A 19,409-nucleotide genomic window follows, 5' to 3' on the forward strand; every position below is an offset into this window, starting at 1 on the left:
TTACACAAAGAGGGTCCTGACTCAACACGCAGGGCACAGACCTATCCCCATTAGTCAGGATCTATATACTACAATACTCAGAAGAGAACGTTTTTGCTTTCAGGAATGTAAAGCTGGGTTGCACGGTTAGGTAAGCAAACTTTAAAGTTTTGGGGCTTCTCTTCAGAAAAGCTTCAAATTAATGAGTATTGTACAATGAATTTTCTTCATAACTAATTGTGAACATCCACATTTTCTGAAAAACAAATCTTGTTTCCATTGTGATCAGGCTAACTTTAAGCCAGCAGATTTGCTAAAAGTTATTGATCAATTACAGTACAAGGTAAATGTCAAGAGCTTTGACAAGAAAAAAAATGTAAAGGTAAATTTGATTCCTTAGTGTAAAGGAAGAAAGTTTTAGAAAAAAAAAAATCTTTAATTTTGTCCAACTTTTAAAAGTGTTCATATGCAAATCTGGAATTCATTAATAGTATGATACAAATGCAAACTCAACAAAGATGAGATTCATAAGTACAAAGGATTTTAAGAACAAAAGTTAACCTCTGTTTCTCTCAAACACCACAAAAACAAAATGGCAACCTGGCTGGGTTTTTATACAAAATAAATCACTTCTCATTCAGTATTTACAGATACAGGTCTTGCTACATACATCAGACTACAATAAGCAATTACAGTATCATGGCAGCTTTACCAGATTAATACTGTGAGAGGTATCTGAATTCATTTAAGAAATTAGCAAATAAAAATTGATTTAGGAGAGGAAGCACTAAGTCAGCTCTGACGGATAAAAATTAACTGGCCTGAATAAAACAGCTTTAAGTCATGCCCATCATGTTTGCCAATTATAAAAGGTGTGGGATACAAAGAAAATTAAGTGTTATACAGTTGGAATAGAGGGAATTTTAAAATGAGCACTATTGGCAAATGTTTATAAATGTATGGGTTTGACTGATTCATCTTGACATGCTAGGATACTACAAAAAGCCTCAAATATTTTCAATATTAAACCAATTAAAGAGATTGTCCAAACGCTCCCCTCTGGCAAGTTTTGAATAATATATAACTGTCAGGAAATGCTAAGTTACAAAATAGCACACAGCACTCAGTTTTAACTGTTTAGAAGGTATTGAGTGTAAAGGCCCTAACAACTTGGCATTAGCCAGATTGCACAAGAGTAGTATTATAGTCTGATTTTTATAGTTAGCCAAAAATCGAATAGCATGACTACAGCAACTGTACAAGGCCCATTCAAGATTACAATATCCTCCTTATTTATGGCAATGGTACATAAAACAAAGCCTACCTTTAGGGTTATGGTACCTACTGCTTCAGAATGGACTTACCTCAGGCAATTTTTTTTAAATTAACAAAATGAGCATTTTTTCAATCACCACAAAGGAAGCAAGCAAGCAAAGAAAGCAATTTGTTTTCCTTTCAGATGTCTGACTTCAGACATTTGGACAGCTTAGGTATTCAATTCCTAAGAAAAAGATTCAATGTCAAATCACAGCACTTGTGTTTCCAGACGTCGTACTTCTTTTACCACAAGATCAATATTTATAATTGGATTAAAGTACAAGGCCCAGTAAAACAGACAGTTGCATACAAACTGAGGAATAATGGGCCAAAAAATAGCAACAAAAAGTCCCTGGGTTGACACTTTCCAGAAATGGCTCCACATTCTCTGAGGAATAGTCCTGAAAACAAAAAAAGAGCAAGAGAATCATCTTTCTATAAAGAAGGTATTCTAGACATTGCTATTAAAACAAAATGAATGAAGAAAAATACTTATGAGTAGTCATTACAACATTAATTCAACCTGTGAGATGCCACCTAGTCTACTGCATTCTCACCAATTGCATCCTATGGTTCCAACAGATGCCTTTCAGGTGTAGCTTCTGTCCTGGCCTACTCAGATAAAATACTGCTACTGAGCCACAAGAATTCAGTAGTTTATAGCAAGTTTAGATAATTGCTTAAATAGAGAAAAAAATTATGTAGATTGTTCTCCACAAAACCTACTGTCCTTCAGTAGTAGAAAGATAACAAAAAAAACATCCTGTCAAAACATTAACCCTCTTTTTGCCCATCCCCTCCAAGCACAGCATGAAAGTAGACACTAATGACTGCTCATTTCTATTCTAATAAAGCAATATTGATGCCATACATTTTGGAAGACAAACTAGAATAGTGCCTGGTAAACAGTCATTACTCCCACTCTCTAGCTCTGTAACAGGTGATGAACATCTTAAGTGAAGCCTTAATAAATAACAGTAATCTAAATTTGAGAAAAAAATAGCAATTCTTTGCAAGTAATTGTCTTCCAAGAACTATTGTACTATACTAAATTTTCAAGCCAATTAGACGATCTTAATTTGCATTGGATCTTTAGCATACACTCCTTACATCAAGATTGCCATAATAGAAACTTGAAGCTTTTTCCTGGAGAATTAACATTAGCGAATTTATGGGAAGCAGTAGAATGTATAGTACTAGTATTCAGAATCAACAGATGTACTGATTAAAAGTCACTCAAAATGTCCATAAGTAAAATATCAATTATATTATTCACCAGCCGTGGTATACATCGATTCTGTGGGCAGATTCATCTAATACTTATTCACCTTGATGGTGCTGTTTCAACATGGTCATTTTAATCGTCAAAATTACAAACATAACCAATTGTCACCATTTATCCCTGCCCGCTCCCCACACTCTATCTTCAATAGCAACCATAAAAAATTGAAACCATCTGAGCAAGACTTACTTCAGTTCTCTTCTTGACCAGAGCCTCCAAAAGGAGAATAACTCCAGAACAGAGAGCAACATGGCATTAACAATTATAAATCGTGACGTCCAATAGTGTATCTCCAACCAATCCCAAGCAAATTCAGCTATTAACTGATATGGCAAAAATGAGTACTTAACAATGAATTCTCTCCACTGTTTCCAAGTAGGATCCTTAAGGTCCTAAGGGGAAAAAGTGAAAATCAATGATCAAATTAATTACATACTAGTTCAGTTTACCTTTCATTGCTTTATGGTTTTTCCTTTGTTGAAGGAAGTCATTTTGCTTCACTAAAGTTTTGCTAGCTAGTTAAACGGAAATTTTAATTTCCATCACACAAATTTTTAAGTGAGGGTGCAAATAAGTAAGCATACTCTACAAACAAGCACCAGCTGCAGATATGGGTAAGATTCCTTTCAATGAGTACTAATCACTGAAGTGTTTAAGAATTAATGACTGAGTAGGTGTGTAAGCAATTTAAGAGTTTAAAAACACAAGATTGTAGAAAAGACACTGACATTTTAAATCCAGGAAAGTCAATCTTTTAAAAATATACAGACAGACAGACATGCACAGGAACTGCCATATCAGATTAGACAAATGATCACAGTTGCCAACTGTCACATGGTAAATAAGCACCCTAATTTACACAATACACCAAAAATCAAGTTAATCCCATTTCAAAACAAGGCCAAACAAGCCAATCCGCAAACAAGAACCCCAACACTTTATGTGACTAGATCCCCCCGGCGTCCAGTCCGGTACTGTGGTGGGCCTGCTGTGCACTCCTGACTCTCTCCCACCTTACCCCTGCTTGCCGGGAGCTGATCAAAGAAGCAACAAGCTACAAGCCCAACAAGCCAAAAAACTAGCCAACAAGCAATCACAAGCCAATTAAGCCAAACACAAACCCAATGTCTGCATTTTCCCCCCACAGGTTTGGCATGTCTGCAAATGATCCATCTATTCCACAGTCTAGTTTCTAGTAGCGGCCAGCAACAGATGTTTCAAAGGAAGGAGTAAGGAGTAAGAAAGCCTTTGACAGACAGTTACAAAAATAAACTTGCCCTTAAGGAAACTTTTTCATAACTAGTGCCAGAAATTGGTTCGTGTCCTGAAACCAGGAGGGTTTATTCTCATTTTCTATATCAATATTGAATCCTAATACAAGCTTCAACTTTTGCCCCTGTAATGACTCAAGCCTCCTTCCTTCTCTTTATGCCTATTTTATTGGATGTACTGATTAGAATTAAGGACTCTTATTGTATTCTCAATCTTAAAAGTTTCTCAGAAACTGCAGACAGTTAAGAATTGCACAGCGACACATGCCTCAGCAGAGTTTAGGTTGCTGCTTCCCTGTGAAATCCACCTTTCCCATCCACATGGGATTACAGGTCAACATTCTCAAATATGGGAGCCTACAGTTAGGTACCTAAATTAATATTTAGGCTAATAAAATAAGTGATTTTCAAAGATGGGCATCCACAACTGCTGCCCAAGTCAATGGGAGCTGCAGGTGGTCAGCATTTCTTCAACTCGGGCCATATATTTAGGTTATCAATATTATAGGTGGGGACAGTGACACCTATAGTTAAAGTGTTGGACAACCATCCATCAGAAGGAACTGAAAACAGTCTTCTTTCTAACTTATCATTCCTAATGGTTAAAGTTTGGCTCTTTTCTATTTTGGTCACTGCTTAAGCCTGAAAAGGTTCAGCCATTTTCAAGGCCAAGGTTAGGAAAAGATTACATTTTTTTTAACCAATGTTTAACACACCCACAACAACCCAAAACTTATAAGTCCTTTCAGTAAAAAGCTCTAACTTCTTCATATTTTGGAGCAAGAACCTGAAATTTGACATCGTCACTCTGGCATCACAGAAGTGCTGTTTATCATCCCTAAGAAAATCTCTGTTTGGCTAAGTTACAAGCCTCTGAACTATTGCTATTTACACATGCAGAAAAGGTTTGTTGTGGTCTGGGGACCAAGTTCTCCAAATACTTCTTTTGTATTGGAGCATGCTCCAGCCCAGGGCTGCAGGGACTTGCCTGCAGCTTCTGCTCTTAACTGAGCACAAACTTAGTGTATGGCTACACTGGAATGTTTAATTTCTGGTTGAGCTGATCCCCTAAAAATAGAAATGTAGGTACAGCAACATGAGGGGCTGGCTGCCCCAAGTACAATCCCCTCTGAGACCCTAAACATGAATAAGGGGCAGCTAGTGCTTTTGTCACATGTGCAACTGAGGCTACACGTCTATTTTTAGTGTATTAGCTTTGGTACGTCTTCTGAAGCTGGTAGTTACACCTTCCATCTCCAAGAAAAAAAAGACATACCCACAGTCTTTCCTGTGCCCTCAGTACTCACCCTGGTTGGGCCCAGGCACACAGAGGAGGAAGAGCCTGACTTGAATACAGAGGGTTGAATAGGGGCGTGGGAAGGAATAGATCAGTAACCAAGGCCTGGTCTACACTACAGGTTTAGGTCGACTTTAGCAGCGTTAAACCGAATTAAGCCTGGACACGTCCACACAACGAGGCCCTTTCTTTCGAATTAAAGGGCCCCTTAAACCGGTTTACACCACCTCCGACGAGGGGATTAGCGATAAAACCGGCCTTTGCGGGTCGGAATTGGGGTAGTGTGGACGGAATTCGATGTTATTGGCCTCCGGGAGCTATCCCACAGTGCTTCATTGTGACCGCTCTGGACAGCGCTCTCAACTCAGATGCACTGACCAGGTAGACAGGAAAAGACCCGCGAAGGTTTGAATTTCATTTCCTGTTTGCCCAGCGTGGAGAGCACAGGTGACCACGCAGAGCTCATCAGCACAGGTAACCGTCATGGAGTCCTCCCAGGATCGCAAAAGAGCTCCAGCATGGACCGAACGGGAGGTACGAGATCTGCTCGCCATATGGGGAGATGAAGCAGTGATAGCTGAACTCCGTAGCAGTAAAAGAAATGGAAAAGTATTAGAAAAGATCTCCAAGGCCATGAAGGACCGAGGCCATAACAGGGACACACAGCAGTGCCGCGTGAAAATTAAGGAGCTAAGGCAAGCCTACCACAAAGCCAGAGAAGCAAACGGAAGGTCCGGGGCAGAGCCGCAAACTTGCCGCTACTACGCGGAGCTGCATGCGATCCTAGGGGGTGCAGCCACCACTACCCCAACCGTGTGCTATGACTCTCTCACTGGAGAAACACACAGGGAAGACGGTTCGGGGAACGAGGAAGATGACGATGGAGGTACTGTAGGTAGCTCACAGCAGCAAGGAAGCGGAGAAACCGGTTTCCCCAACAGCCAGGATATGTTTGTGACCCTGGACCTGGAACCAGTAACCCCCGAACTCACCCAAGACCCTCAGGGCACACAGGAGACCTCTGGTGAGTGTAACTTTGTAAATATTTGTAAACATTACAAAAAAAAAGCAAGCAAGTCTGTTAACGTGTATGGGGATGGAGCGGAAATCCTCCAGGGACATCTCCAGAAAGCTCTCCTGGTTGAAATGGGGTGATTTTATTAAGGGGGACATTCAGAGGCGCCCGTTCCTGCTCTTCTGACCAGAAATGTTCCCCGCTGTTAACCACGCGGTGGGGGGGAGGGGTGAAGTGATCATCCCAGAGAATCGTGTGTGTGTGTGTGGGGGGGGGGGTGGTTTACTTGTGTTTGTGCCGCATGTTAACCGGGAAACCGCAGCCCCCTCCTTTTACATTGAAACCCCATTTTAAATGGACAACCCAATTCATCCTTGATATGGGAAATGCGCTGCTGTTTGCAACCTTTCCCGCATGTTAAGAAGGTTAAAAAAGCCAAAACACTGTGGCCTACGATGGCTGCCTGCAAGCCGAAATATGCGACCTTGTAATGAAAGAGTGTACCCATTGTTCCCTAAAATGTGTCTTTTTTAACCACCTCTCCCTTCTCCTCCACCAGCTGCAAATGTTTCTCCTTCGCAGAGGCTCGTGAACATTAGAAAGAGAAAACGTAAGACGAGGGACGAGATGTTCACGGAGCTGCAGATGTCCGCCCAGGCTGATAGAGCACAGCAGAATGCGTGGAGGCAGTCAATGTCGGAGATGAGAAAAGCCCAATATGAACGAGAGGAGAGGTGGCGGGCTGAATCGCGGGAAGAACAGAGCAAGTGGCGGGCTGAAGACGATAGGTGGCGTCAGCTTGCAGACAGACGGCAAGAGGCAATGCTCCGTCTGCTGGAGCATCAAAGTGATATGCTCGAGCGTATGGTTGAGTTGCAGGAAAGGCAGCAGGAGCAGAGACCGCCGCTACAGCCCCTGTGTAACCAACAGCCCTCCTCCCCAAGTTCCATAGCCTCCTCACCCAGACGCCCAAGAACACGGTGGGGGGGCCTCCGTCCACCCAGTCACTCCACCCCAGATGATCGCCAAAGCATCAGAAGGCTGGCCTTCAATAAGAGTTAAAGTTTTAAAATGCAGTGTGTCCTTTTCCATCCCTCCTCCCCCACCCATCCCAGGCTACCTTGGCAATTATCCCCCTACCTCTGTAAGGAACTAATAAAGAATGCATGAATGTGAAAAAACAATGACTTTATTGCCTCTGCAAGGGGGAGAGGAGGGTGGGGTGGGGTGGTTGGTTTACAGGGAAGTAGAGTGAACCGGGTCGGGGGGGGGGGGGGGGTTGCAGGGTTCATCAAGGAGAAACAAACAGAAGTTTCACACAGTAGCCTGGCCAGTCACAAAACTCGTTTTCAAAGCTTCTCTGATGTGCACCGCGCCCTGCTGTGCTCCTCTAACCGCCCTGGTGTCTGGCTGCGCGTAATCAGCGGCCAGGCGAGTTGCCTCAACCTCCCACCCCGCCATAAAGGTCTCCCCCTTACTCTCACAGATATTGTGGAGCGCACAGCAAGCAGCAATAACAATAGGGATATTCTTTTCGCTGAGGTCTGAGCGAGTCAGTAAGCTGCGCCAGCGCGCTTTTAAACGTCCAAATGCACATTCCACCACCATTCGGCACTTGCTCAGCCTGTAGTTGAACAGGTCCTGACTCCTGTCCAGGCTGCCTGTGTACGGCTTCATGAGCCATGGCATTAAGGGGTAGGCTGGGTCCCCAAGGATCACGATAGGCATTTCAACATCCCCAACGGTCACCTTCTGGTCCGGGAAGAAAGTCCCTTCCTCCAGCTTTCGAAACAGAGCAGAGTTCCTGAAGACGCGAGCATCATGTACCTTTCCCGGCCATCCCACGTTGATGTTGGTGAAACGTCCCTTGTGATCCACCAGGGCTTGCAGCAGCATTGAAAAGTACCCCTTGCGGTTTACGTAGTCGGTGGCTTGGTGCTCCGGTGACAAGATAGGGATATGGGTTCCGTCTATGGCCCCGCCACAGTTTGGGAATCCCATTTCAGCAAAACCATCCACTATTGACTGCACGTTGCCCAGAGTCACTACCCTTGCTATCACCAGGTCTTTCATTGCCCTGGCAAATTGGATCACAGCAGCCCCCACCGTAGATTTGCCCACTCCAAATTGATTCCCGACTGACCGGTAGCTGTCTGGCGTTGCAAGCTTCCACAGGGCTATCGCCACTCGCTTCTCAACTGTGAGGGCTGCTCTCATCTTGGTATTCTGGCGCTTCAGGGCAGGGGAAAGCAAGTCACAAAGTTCCATGAAAGTGGCCTTACGCATGCGAAAGTTTCGCAGCCACTGGGAATCGTCCCATACCTGCAGCACGATGCGATCCCACCAGTCTGTGCTTGTTTCCCGGGCCCAGAATCGGCGTTCCACGGTATCAACCTGCCCCAGTGACACCATGATTTCCACATTGCTGGGGCCTGTGCCTTGTGAGAGGTCTATGGCCATGTCAATTTCCTCATCACTCTCGTCGCCGTGCTGCAATCGCCTCCTCGCCTGGTCCGGGTTTCGCCTTGGCATGTTCTGGCTCTGCATATACTCCAGGACAATGCGCGTGGTGTTCATAGTGCTCATAATTGCCGCGGTGATCTGAGCGGGCTCCATGATCCCAGTGCTAGCTATGGCGCCTGGTCAGAAAAAAGGCGCGAAAGTAGTATCTGATGGACCAGGAGAAGGAGGGAGGGCGGGAGGGAGGGAGGGCCGAGTGACGACATGGCGTACAGGAACAGGGAGAAACACAAACAACTGTCACACAGAATGGTCCCCCCAAAGATTAAACTGGAAAGCCTGGGCTTAGCAGGCCGTTGATTTCACGGAGGAAGGGGAAGCAAATGAACACAGAACAAATCTATTTTTTACATCTTAAGGTGGCAGCCGACGCTGCAGCATGAGTGACAGCCATACCAGTACGATGATGATGGGTACCAATCATAATATACCATCATCTGCCAAAAGGCAAGGGGCTGCTGCTGTGTAGCAATGCAGCCCCACGTCTGCCAGCCCCACGTCCGCCAGCACCCAGCATCGCCCTCGGCCTCTTCTGGGTGCTTAGCAGACAATATTGGGCAATTGGCAGAAAATAGTATATTATGACTGGTAACCGTCATCATCGAGACAGTAGCATGTCTGCCCAGGTGGCCATGATTGACAGCCACTCCAGTACGATGACGACGGGTACCAGTCATAATATACCATCGCCTGGAAGGGGCTGGTGCAATGCAGCCCTACGGCTGCCAGCCCCACGGCTATCACTCATGCTACACCGTCTACCGCCAAAAGGCAGTTAGCAGCTGCTGCTGTGTAGCAATGCAGTCCCACGTCTGCCGGCACCCAGAGGACATATGGTGACGGTGAGCTCAGCTGTGCTGAGCGGGCTCCATGTTGTCTGCACAGGTAACCCAGGTAAAAAGGCGCGAATCTATTGTCTGCCGTTGCTGTGACGGGGGAGGGAGGGGCCTGACGACATGTACCCAGAACCGCCCGCGACACTGTTTTGCATCATCCGGGCATTGGGATCTCAACCCAGAATTCAAAGAAAAGGCGCGAACCGCTTCTCGGCTCGAGCTGTGGCGCAAACGTAGTATCTGACGGCCTAGGGGAAGGAGGGAGGGGGGCCGAGTGACGACATGGCGTACAGGCACAGGGAATTAAAATAAAGAACGGTGGCTGTGCATCAGGGAGAGACACAAACAACTGTCACAGACTGGTCCCCCCCAAAGATTAAACTGAAAACCCTGGGTTTAGCAGGCCGTTGATTTGACGGAGGGAGGGGGAAGCAAATGAATACAGAGAAAATCTATTTTTTACATCTTAAGACGACGGTGCAGCGTGACTGATAGCCCTCGGCATCTTTCTGGGTGCTTGGCAGCAAATACGGGGCGGTGTATGACGATGGTCTTCAGGCCTATTGCACGAGCTGCTGCTCAGGGAAGACTCTGCTAATGTGCGATGACCCGACTTGTAATAGGCCGGCTAACAGTCATAATACACCATTTACTGCCAAAAGGCAAGCCCCACGGCTGCCAGCACCCAGATTGCCGATGAAGGCTACCAGTCTACTGCACCGTCTACCGCCAAAAGGCAGTTAGCAGCTGCTGCTGTGTAGCAATGCAGTCCCACGTCTGCCGGCACCAAGAGGACATATGGTGACGGTGAGCTCAGCTGTGCTGAGCGGGCTCCATGTTGTCTGCACAGGTAACCCAGGTAACCCAGGTAAAAAGGCGCGAATCTATTGTCTGCCGTTGCTGTGACGGGGGAGGGAGGGGCCTGACGACATGTACCCAGAACCGCCCGCGACACTGTTTTGCATCATCCGGGCATTGGGATCTCAACCCAGAATTCCAAGGGGCGGCGGAGACTGCGGGAACTGTGGGATAGCTGTGGGATAGCTACCCATAGTGCAATGCTCCGGAAGTCGACGCTAGCCTCGTACTGTGGACGCGGTCTGCCGACTAGAGCACCTAGAGCATTTTATTGTGTGGACATACACAATCGGCTGTATACAACCGATTTCAATAAAACCGGCTTCTATAAATTCGAACTAATTTCGTAGTGTAGACATACCCCAAGTCCTGAACCTTCAAAGTTGCTACAGAATTAAACTACATGAGCTGGCAGCAGCAGGCTGTTATCAGAGAGTGGGGAAGTAGTAAGTATTTTCAAGTGTGAATAGGCATTTATCTTAACAGCTTGTCTGAACAGTTTCAAAATTTGGTAGCAGAAAAAGATGCTCACAGGCCAAATTTGAAGCAGAAGACATTCGAGGATTTTAAAGAAGGATGAAGGGACACAGAAATAAAGTGGAATTGTGCTTCCAGACAGAAGACAACATTAAATAAGGAGGAGTGGTTGTTGCCACTACAGGCTTTATTATAAATAAAATGGTTTCGGACAAAAAACCATGAAAGCTACCATCTCATTCCTTCAATTTAAAGTTATTAAATGGATTTTATCCAGTATGCTAGGTAAACATACCATGTTTTTAAAGTAATCGGTTATTTAGAAAAATACATAGGAACCTTCAGATGAGATTTCTTTTAAAGTGCAAGCCACATGTGTTAAAAGAAAACAGTGTAGTTAACACAAAACTGATCTTTAAATACATAAATTTGTTACTGTAGTGCCCTCATAAATTACAATGATTACTCCAATTCAGACTAATATTTATATTTTGTAAGGACAAGTTTACACATATTCCAAGACCAGTAGAATATTTTTCTTTAAGCTCCAATGGAAAGTTTTTCAAAGGAATGTCAGTTTTAAAAACTGACACCAAAACATTTTAGCAGTAAAACCTAAATATGAAACTAACAATTGTTTTAAGTTGTCTAAGATGTCAAATGCAAAAAGAAAAGCCAAGTGAAGAGATTAGACTTTAAAAAGTACAAGAATTCAGAAATCTAATTAGTAATATACATAATTTAACTAGACATTGTCACTATTTGCTTTCACAAGGTTTGCTCTTAAATATAGAAATCCATCGGAACAGATGCAATGCCTTTCCATTTCTGGGCAAGGAATCGCTTGGTACGTCTAGTCTCATTTACCATTGATTAACACACAATCTACACATGGAAACAAATGTTTAAAAAAAAAAAAGTGTTAAGTTTGCAAAGTCAGGCATTCAAAAGTTAGAAAGTCCCTGTGCTGGAGTTGCCCATGCAGCTTCCATTCTGCCCCCTTCAAATATTTTATTGGAACAGTATTTAATTACATGATCAAATGCTATTTTCCCCCATGGAGACTTCTATTTCATGCAGTGCTACTTTTTTTTTTTTTTTTTTTTTTTTTTTTATATAAAGTCAACCTGAGGCCAAGATGAAGCATGATTTTTTTTTTCCTTTTAAACCTGAATGTCTGTAACTGCCAAACAGTAACCAATTAAGAACAAGGAGTTATAGACAGTAAATGCTGGGCAACTTTAATAGCTGTTACACTATCAACACCCTATACAGTAAGCTTGAGGATGAAGCTTATTTAAAAAAAAAAAAAATACTTCCCTGCAAAAGCTTTTATTATAAGAGAAGAATGATAAGCAATGTGCTATGCATATTTGAAAAGTAAATTTTAAATACCAATGCTTCAATTTAAAGCAATTAGCACAATGATAAATGTTTTAAACACCTACTAATAATTTTGTGATAATATCTTCATATTCATCTTCTTGCACAGGACATATTGTGTAGATGAACGGTAGAAATATTTCCGTGTAATCAAACAAGTATAGATACAACATACTGAGTCTTGGAGAGCTCTTTAGTGCATATAGTAGGAACAGTGACTTTCCTGGATTTACTGCCTGAAATGAATCAGAAGATTAACAGTGAGACATACTATTATGAGAAGTCAGCTTTAGACTTTTCTGAAGTATGTTTATTTTGCTTTAGCAGTCATCACTGAAAAATCATTTATCATTGACAAATGTGACAGAAATCAAGTCATTAGTTTTTAAACTAAACAGTTTGCACACAGACTACTTCCCTGCCTTGCTTTCTTCTGAACATTATGATTTTCTGGGCTTTTGTTGTGCAATATACAACAGTACCATTACAGTTGCATCCACTGCCATACCAGTCACATAAATCCTGTTTTTCATTCACCTTTGAGAGATTTCATTTGCATGTTATCCCTTGCATTGTATTCCGACACTTATTGATCCCATTCTAAAGAATTAGAGGTTTCTTTGTAGTTGTCTAAATAGTCTTTGAAAATATCTATTCTAAGTGACACACTTCATTACTTTATAAAATTTACCTTGTATTCCCAAAGGTTCTGTGGTGGTTTAACTCCCAATGTTTTCACACGTTCCAATTCCATTATGATGGCTTTTCTATGGCTACTGTTCTCTATATGATAAGGAGTTTTTGTGAAATCTTCGTCTGTTATTGTTAGTAGAAGCCTACAAAATAAAATAATTCAGAAGGGTAAATACTGACAGCTCAACTCTTTCGTAACAGACACTATTTTAATTCTAAAATAGTAACTAGATACTGAATCACCAAGATATCACTTTTAGAAATTATGTCCCATACCATACACTTTTAAAACACACTAAAAGCTCCCAAATCCTATAAAATACATTCTGTGGTCTTATTGACAAGCTTGAATTAAAATCTTCCCTTACTAATTCTGTCCCCACATTTGGCAAACAAACAAGTTTTAAGCCAGGCAAGCCAACATAGCTTGCCTTTTATTCCTAGAGCTGTGCTCACACTATAACACCACACTATAAGATAAGATCCTATCTAAGGGTACATCTACACTACACGGGGGAGTTGATTTAAGATACGCAAATTCAGCTACGTGAATAGCGTAGCTGAATTCGACGTATTGCAGCCGACTTACCCCGTTGTGAGGACGGCGGCAAAATCGACTTCTGCGGCTTTCTGTCGGTGGTGCTTACTACCACCTCCGCTGGTGGAGTAAGAGCGCCGATTCGGGGATCGATTGTCGCATCCCGACGGGACGCGATAAATCGATCCCCGAGAGGTCGATTTCTACCCGCCGATTCAGGCGGGTAGTATAGCCCTAGCTTAAGTGTAGTAGTTTATGTTTTAAATCTGGGTTTCATGAAAAGAAATCTGTTCTGTAATTTTAACTGGTTGTGCATCAATTTAGGATGGAAGAGTTAGCATCTACTGGAGCATCAAGTTAAGAGGAAGAGTGGGGGAAGGGAGAGGAGTCTAGAGAAGAGAAAGGATATGGAACAGCTGTCATAGGAGGAGAAATTAAGAAGATTGGGACTGTTCAGCTTGGAAAAAGGGGGGATATGATAGAGGTCTATAAAATCATGAAGGATATGGAGAACATGAATAAGTAGTATTATTTACCCCTTCACATAATAAGAATAAGGGATCACCCGATAAATTAATAGACAGCAGGTTTAAAACAATAGGAAGTTCTTCACACGATGCACAGTTAACCAGGGGATGTTGTGAAAACTGAAACTATAACTGGGTTCAAAAGTGAATTAGATAAATTCATAGAGGATAGGTGCATCAATGACTATTAGCCAAAATGGTAAGGGATGCAACCCCATGATCTGGATGTCGCTAAGCCTCTAACTCCAGAATCTGGGTCATTCGGTAACTGTCCAAACCCTGTTATAGAGACCTAGTAACTTTTTACTTATAATCTTTCCTGACTATAAGCTATCAAAACTGTAAAACAAAGAAAAAAATCACATACTTCGTATTAACACCCATTATTAGAATTATGTCAATTAAATTGAGGGTTGAAACGTCCTTTGGTACCAGAATGTTTGATCACCTGGGAAACAAGATCTTGACATTTCATTACATATATAGTATGCAAAATGAAGTCTATCCAATTAACTGGTTCTATTATGGCTACTCTTGTCAGTTTGCGATTGTATTTTCCTCACCTTCCATTCACTAATAAAAATCTCTCTCTATACAGGGAAGCCCAAGGACCCAGCTGTTCTAGCCAAAGAATCACCTCTTCGGGAGTCCATTTAGCAACAGGTTTGTGGACAAGAAGATCATCTTCATATTCTCTGCTGCTCCAATGATACCCAAGCAGAACCACCTACAAGACAGCCAACAGATCCTTTTGGAATGTAGTATAATCATCATCGACAAAGTTTGGATCAAATGTTTGAAAGTCTTGCAGGTTTGATGGGGTACACTCAAATACTACAACAAATACTCACATTTGAGTAAGATCTCCAAGTTCTCAACATCTCCCACCCCCATTTATTATCCATCCACAGTTGGCACTTAAATATATAGTTATCACCAACTCCACCCACCACCCCCAAAAATATTTGTCATTACTTTTCTGGAGTGCTTAAATTAAATGCTGATGGTGTTGGTCAATGATTTAAAACCATCAAGATGGTATTCCATGTTTATCTGGAAAATGGATGGGGATGAAACTTACTGCCACACAAGTTAAAGCTGTCAGAACACCAGAGAAAAAACCCCCTCCTCGAGGATTAATTCTTCTCACATTTGGAGGTGCAGAAATCTGATCATTTCCATGTTTTTGGAAGGCTGCAAGGCTGTGAGCTACATCACTGTTTTGCTGAATGTCTTCTTTTCTCTGTTCAATGGCATCAGGAAATAGCTTTTCAATAGCATCCCTGGAGAAACACATATCAGTCGCTATATTATTTCATGGAGTCTACCCAAGTCTACAGCACCGAGAACTAGGACTCAGCTGCAAAGTGTATTTTACAGCTTATTAGTTACCTATTAAGTTTTGAGTGAAAGGAGGTTTTGGCAATCAACATTAGTTAAAAGCTGAATAAAAGGTTTTTGTACACAGATGTTACATTTAAGGTTCACTATAAAGAAATATATGACAAGAAAAACTGAAGTTTTATACAATAACCACTATTCTAAATTTAGATAGTCAGGATATACCTTAGTACTTTTGAAAGACAGCTAATAGGTTGTTATTCAATAGCACTGGCCAAGTCCAACAGTAAAGCCTAAAATCAACAGTGTAGACTATTTAATTGAATATTGTTTACACAGCTCAGAAAACTGCTTTCTTAAAAAAATGCAATAAAAAAGGTTGTATGTAACTCAAAAAACCAGCAAGTACTTAATGAATCAATACTTCTAGCATTGTGCTGTAATGAGATCAGAATTTATTCCAAGGAACTAAAGCAGTACTCACATTAATACCACTGATCATTCAAAACTAGAATTATTTCTAGTTGTGATATGTTGTTACGAACTAATAAAAGTGAGGGGGGAAAACTTAAGGCATTTAAAAAAAAATCTGAAAAGAAAATTCAGAGATCCACTCTAAAATACAGACATGATTACTTCAACAGTTCAGAACAGTTACATATTGTGAGAGACTGCAAGCCTTAAAGACTGCAAGAAAGCTCTGATTACGGAGTGGGTTTAAAAGTATATAGCAAAAAACAAACAACTAAGTATGTATGTGTCTTTGCTGTTAGAAAGACCAAATAGATGCATTACAATTACCTGAGGAGGATGTTGACCTTGGGGAATCCTTCCCACTTTTCTCTGCATTCTGGACACTCATTCTTCTTCGAGGATACCCACCACAAGGCTAGGCAGTGTCTACAGAAACTATGACCACAGTTCAAGGTGGTGGGATTCACCAGAATATCATAACAGCAATGGCAAGAGAACTCGCTAACTGAAATCAGACGGCTGATCTCGGGAGCAGCATCTGCTTTAACTTTAAACTTTTCATTCTCTCTTTGTAACTTCACATCTTCCTCCATTTTCCCTTTGTGCATCAGATCACCAGAAAGCACACTCCAAGTCTTTAAATCATGCAAGGCATTATTAATTCTGCAAAACAATGAAAAAGGCAATTATTTTCTCCTTAACAAAACCTAAAGCAGTATTAGAAGCAGCATTAATACAATGACCAACTTTTCCATGTGACATGTAATGTTATATCCTCAATGTTTTAACTCAAATTCACACACACACACAAAAAAATCATTTTGCTAGAGTACTGATTCTAGCAGATGTAGCAACACCTTCTACCTTCTCTCAATTATAATACATCCAGTACAGACTACAATCAAAAACAGACTCTGGATTACCCAGCTAAAATAGCTGAAACCTTAAGCCCTTCACATTTTCTTGCCCTTCATTTATCTTCAAATGCAAAATAATCAACACCACCACAACAACCAGTAAGCACCTGCCAAGATAAAACCAAAGGTATATATATTTTTTTATTTTAGAAAACTATGTATTTAATCAAAATTCTGTTGGGTAACAGACATCAAATCACCATGCTAAGCAACACTGAACAAGTTTAACCTAAAAATATTGCACGTATAGTATACCATGATCAAATTTCCTCTGCCCATTCTTGCCCTGCACATTCCCATGTAGAGTCCCCAGCCTCCTACAGAGGCAGACTCCATTAAATAAATGTAGCTCTGTGCAAGGACTGGCTAGCACAGACTTCAATGCAGGATAAGGGCCCAATGATTAGATGGTCACAGTGCAACGGGACACATCTTCCCAGCAAAAACAGTGACTTGAATTTTCTACTGTCTCACCATTTCAGGAGACCTATTCTATTGAGATAAAGTTTTGTGGGAAGATCAAGCAGTCAGATCTATTTCGGGGGGCGGGGGAGTTGTGGGTGAGATACAATAGATTGCTCAGATTAACAGTCATCTTTCACATTTTATTTTTTCAGGTGCTCTTCAAGTTTTCTTCATTTGCTGTATCAATAGCTACAAATAGACATGGGCGTCAGCGCAGGGCCACAGGCAGCAGCACAAGGGCCGGGCTTTGGGGTGCAGACAGCGGGCCGGAGGTCACAGCTCAGCCTGGTACCGCGGCAGGGCCCGCGCGTGGAGCCCCGGCCCCTGTGAGGCAGCGGCAGGCAGCCCACCTACTGCTCCCCGTCCCCTCACTCGGGGGCGGCTGAGCCCAGCCTGCCCTGCCTGGCGCCCTCCCGCGGGGACTCCCCCCTCCTCGGCACCAGGAGCCTCCTCGCAGGGGCACGTGCAGCCCCCGAGCACAGCGGAGCCCCGGCTGCTGGGCGAACGGGCCGGTCACGGCCCCGAGGACACTCTCGGCGCCCCGGGAGCGGCCCAGGAGAAGAGCGGTGACGCCAGGCCCCGGGAAACCGGCCCCCACCCGGCGCGCGCCCCGCCGTCACTCACTGCTCCTGATGATCTCCATCCCCGCAGCCCGCACCAGCCCGGCCGGAGCCCCGCTCCGCAGCGTCCTAAACCCGGCTCTGCCCGCACCGAGCACTTCCGGAAACAACCCTCCGCCCCCGCCGGACACGTGAACGCTCACGTGAGCGGCCCGACGCGGGAGGCGGGCGAGGATAGCTGCCATATTGTCCCACGGGGCGCCAATCCGGCGGGGCGGTTTGTGCTTCTCGCGCGCAGCCGCGCTCCAAGTTCCACAGCGCGAGCTAGGCGGCTGGCCTTCCCACGGCTCCTCGGGGAGCCGCAGCCCACACAGCGGTACCCCCAGCCCTTCTCCTGCGGCATCGCTATTGATAGTTGCACCCCAAGGATTCCCTCAGCCCACGGCGCCCTCCCCGAGCCCCTTCCCTCCCGCCTCCATTTAGCCTTAAGTGTGCCGCCGAAGAGGCTGCCTGACTGCCGTGCTTGGTGCTGCAGAATACATAGAGCCGCCCCTGGTGAGTGCCCTAAGTGTATGGAAGCTTGACCCGATGAAGGGGCTGACCCAAAAAGGACACAACTCAACCATGAGCAAAGTTAAGCCTTTGCAGCAGAAATTTAAAACTTTACATTTAAAACAAAGCTCTAGTATAGGGAATAGTCCTACACTAGTACCCCAACCAGCTGAGAGTAGCATTTTTTCCATCTCTTAAATTTCTGTGATTCTAAGAGCAGAAAGAGAGAGCAGAATAAGTGTCTAAAGGCTGCTCTATCATACAAAGTCAACCTAACTAGGTCATGCAGCCCTGTGAAAAATTTCACACCCTCTGCAATATAGGTAAGCAACCCTAAGTCCCTGCAAAGATGCCGCTAGATCAATGGAAGCATTCTTCTGGATTTACCAGACAAACCCCTTCCACAGTGTAGTACATATCTACAGGCTACATCAGTGCAAGTGCAGCTGTAGCATTTCTACTATTGCAGTGGTTCTCAAACTTTTTGTATTGGTGACCCCTTTCACACAGCAAGCCTCTAAGTGTGAAACCCCCCCCCCCTTATAAATTAAATTCAGGTTTTTAATGTAATGTAATTTATTTTTAATTTAACAGGGGCTCGGGGCTGACAACCCCCTGTGCATGGCTGGGCTTGGGGCTCAGTCCCTGACTCCTACATAACCACCTCATGACCCCCTGTTTATCAACCCCTGCACTGTAGCCATCCCTTCATAGTGAGAATGAGAAGGTTTAACTCACTGTGCTGTAGGGAGAAAAGAAAAAGTAAAAACTAAAAAATGGGAGGGAAAGATTTTGACAGCTATGGATTATTATGGATTTGGCTCAATGGAGAAGAGGAAGCTGGAGGAAACAAAGCATATACTTACTGTCCCTGTAGTAAGGATGAAGAGGGATTTCCCACTCCCCAAATGACAGAAGTATTTCACAAACATACACAGTACTAGAAAAATATATGTCTACCTTGTAGGTAATAGCCATCTTCAATATATAAGGTGGCAATTACCTGCCATATGATACATTTGCACAAGAGTGGGAAATGGAAACGTGGTCTAGCACCTCAGAGCAAACATCCACCTGCTGATTCAACACACGCACTGAAATTTTAGT

The 19,409-nt window shown here is 43.4% G+C and overlaps 1 protein-coding gene across 1 annotated transcript; it reads right to left on the reverse strand.

Moving 5' to 3' along the window:
- Window positions 1–576: 576 nt before the first annotated feature.
- On the reverse strand, window positions 577–18,444 carry BFAR (bifunctional apoptosis regulator). The gene is made up of 8 exons (XM_054041779.1): window positions 17,815–18,444; window positions 16,136–16,471; window positions 15,075–15,276; window positions 14,557–14,720; window positions 12,927–13,071; window positions 12,301–12,471; window positions 2,768–2,970; window positions 577–1,697 (listed from the first exon to the last, which is right to left on the reverse strand). The coding sequence occupies exons 2-8, from the start codon at window positions 16,414–16,416 to the stop codon at window positions 1,505–1,507; spliced, it is 1,359 nt and encodes a 452-aa protein (XP_053897754.1). The 5' UTR covers window positions 16,417–16,471; window positions 17,815–18,444; the 3' UTR covers window positions 577–1,504.
- Window positions 18,445–19,409: the final 965 nt, after the last annotated feature.

Source organism: Malaclemys terrapin, chromosome 10 (genome assembly GCF_027887155.1).
Source record: "Malaclemys terrapin pileata isolate rMalTer1 chromosome 10, rMalTer1.hap1, whole genome shotgun sequence".
Classification (NCBI taxonomy): domain Eukaryota; kingdom Metazoa; phylum Chordata; order Testudines; family Emydidae; genus Malaclemys; species Malaclemys terrapin.

Coding starts and splice junctions, on each gene's coding strand:
- BFAR (XM_054041779.1), bottom strand. CDS start 16,416: ATGCACAAAGGGAAAATGGAGGAAGATGTGAAGTTACAAAGAGAGAAT. Junction 13,072..14,556: donor TTTTTATTAGTGAATGGAAG/GTGAGGAAAATA, acceptor TTTATTTTGTAG/GCTTCTACTAACAATAACAG. Junction 1,698..2,767: donor TGGTCAAGAAGAGAACTGAA/GTAAGTCTTGCT, acceptor TTTTGTTTTCAG/GACTATTCCTCAGAGAATGT.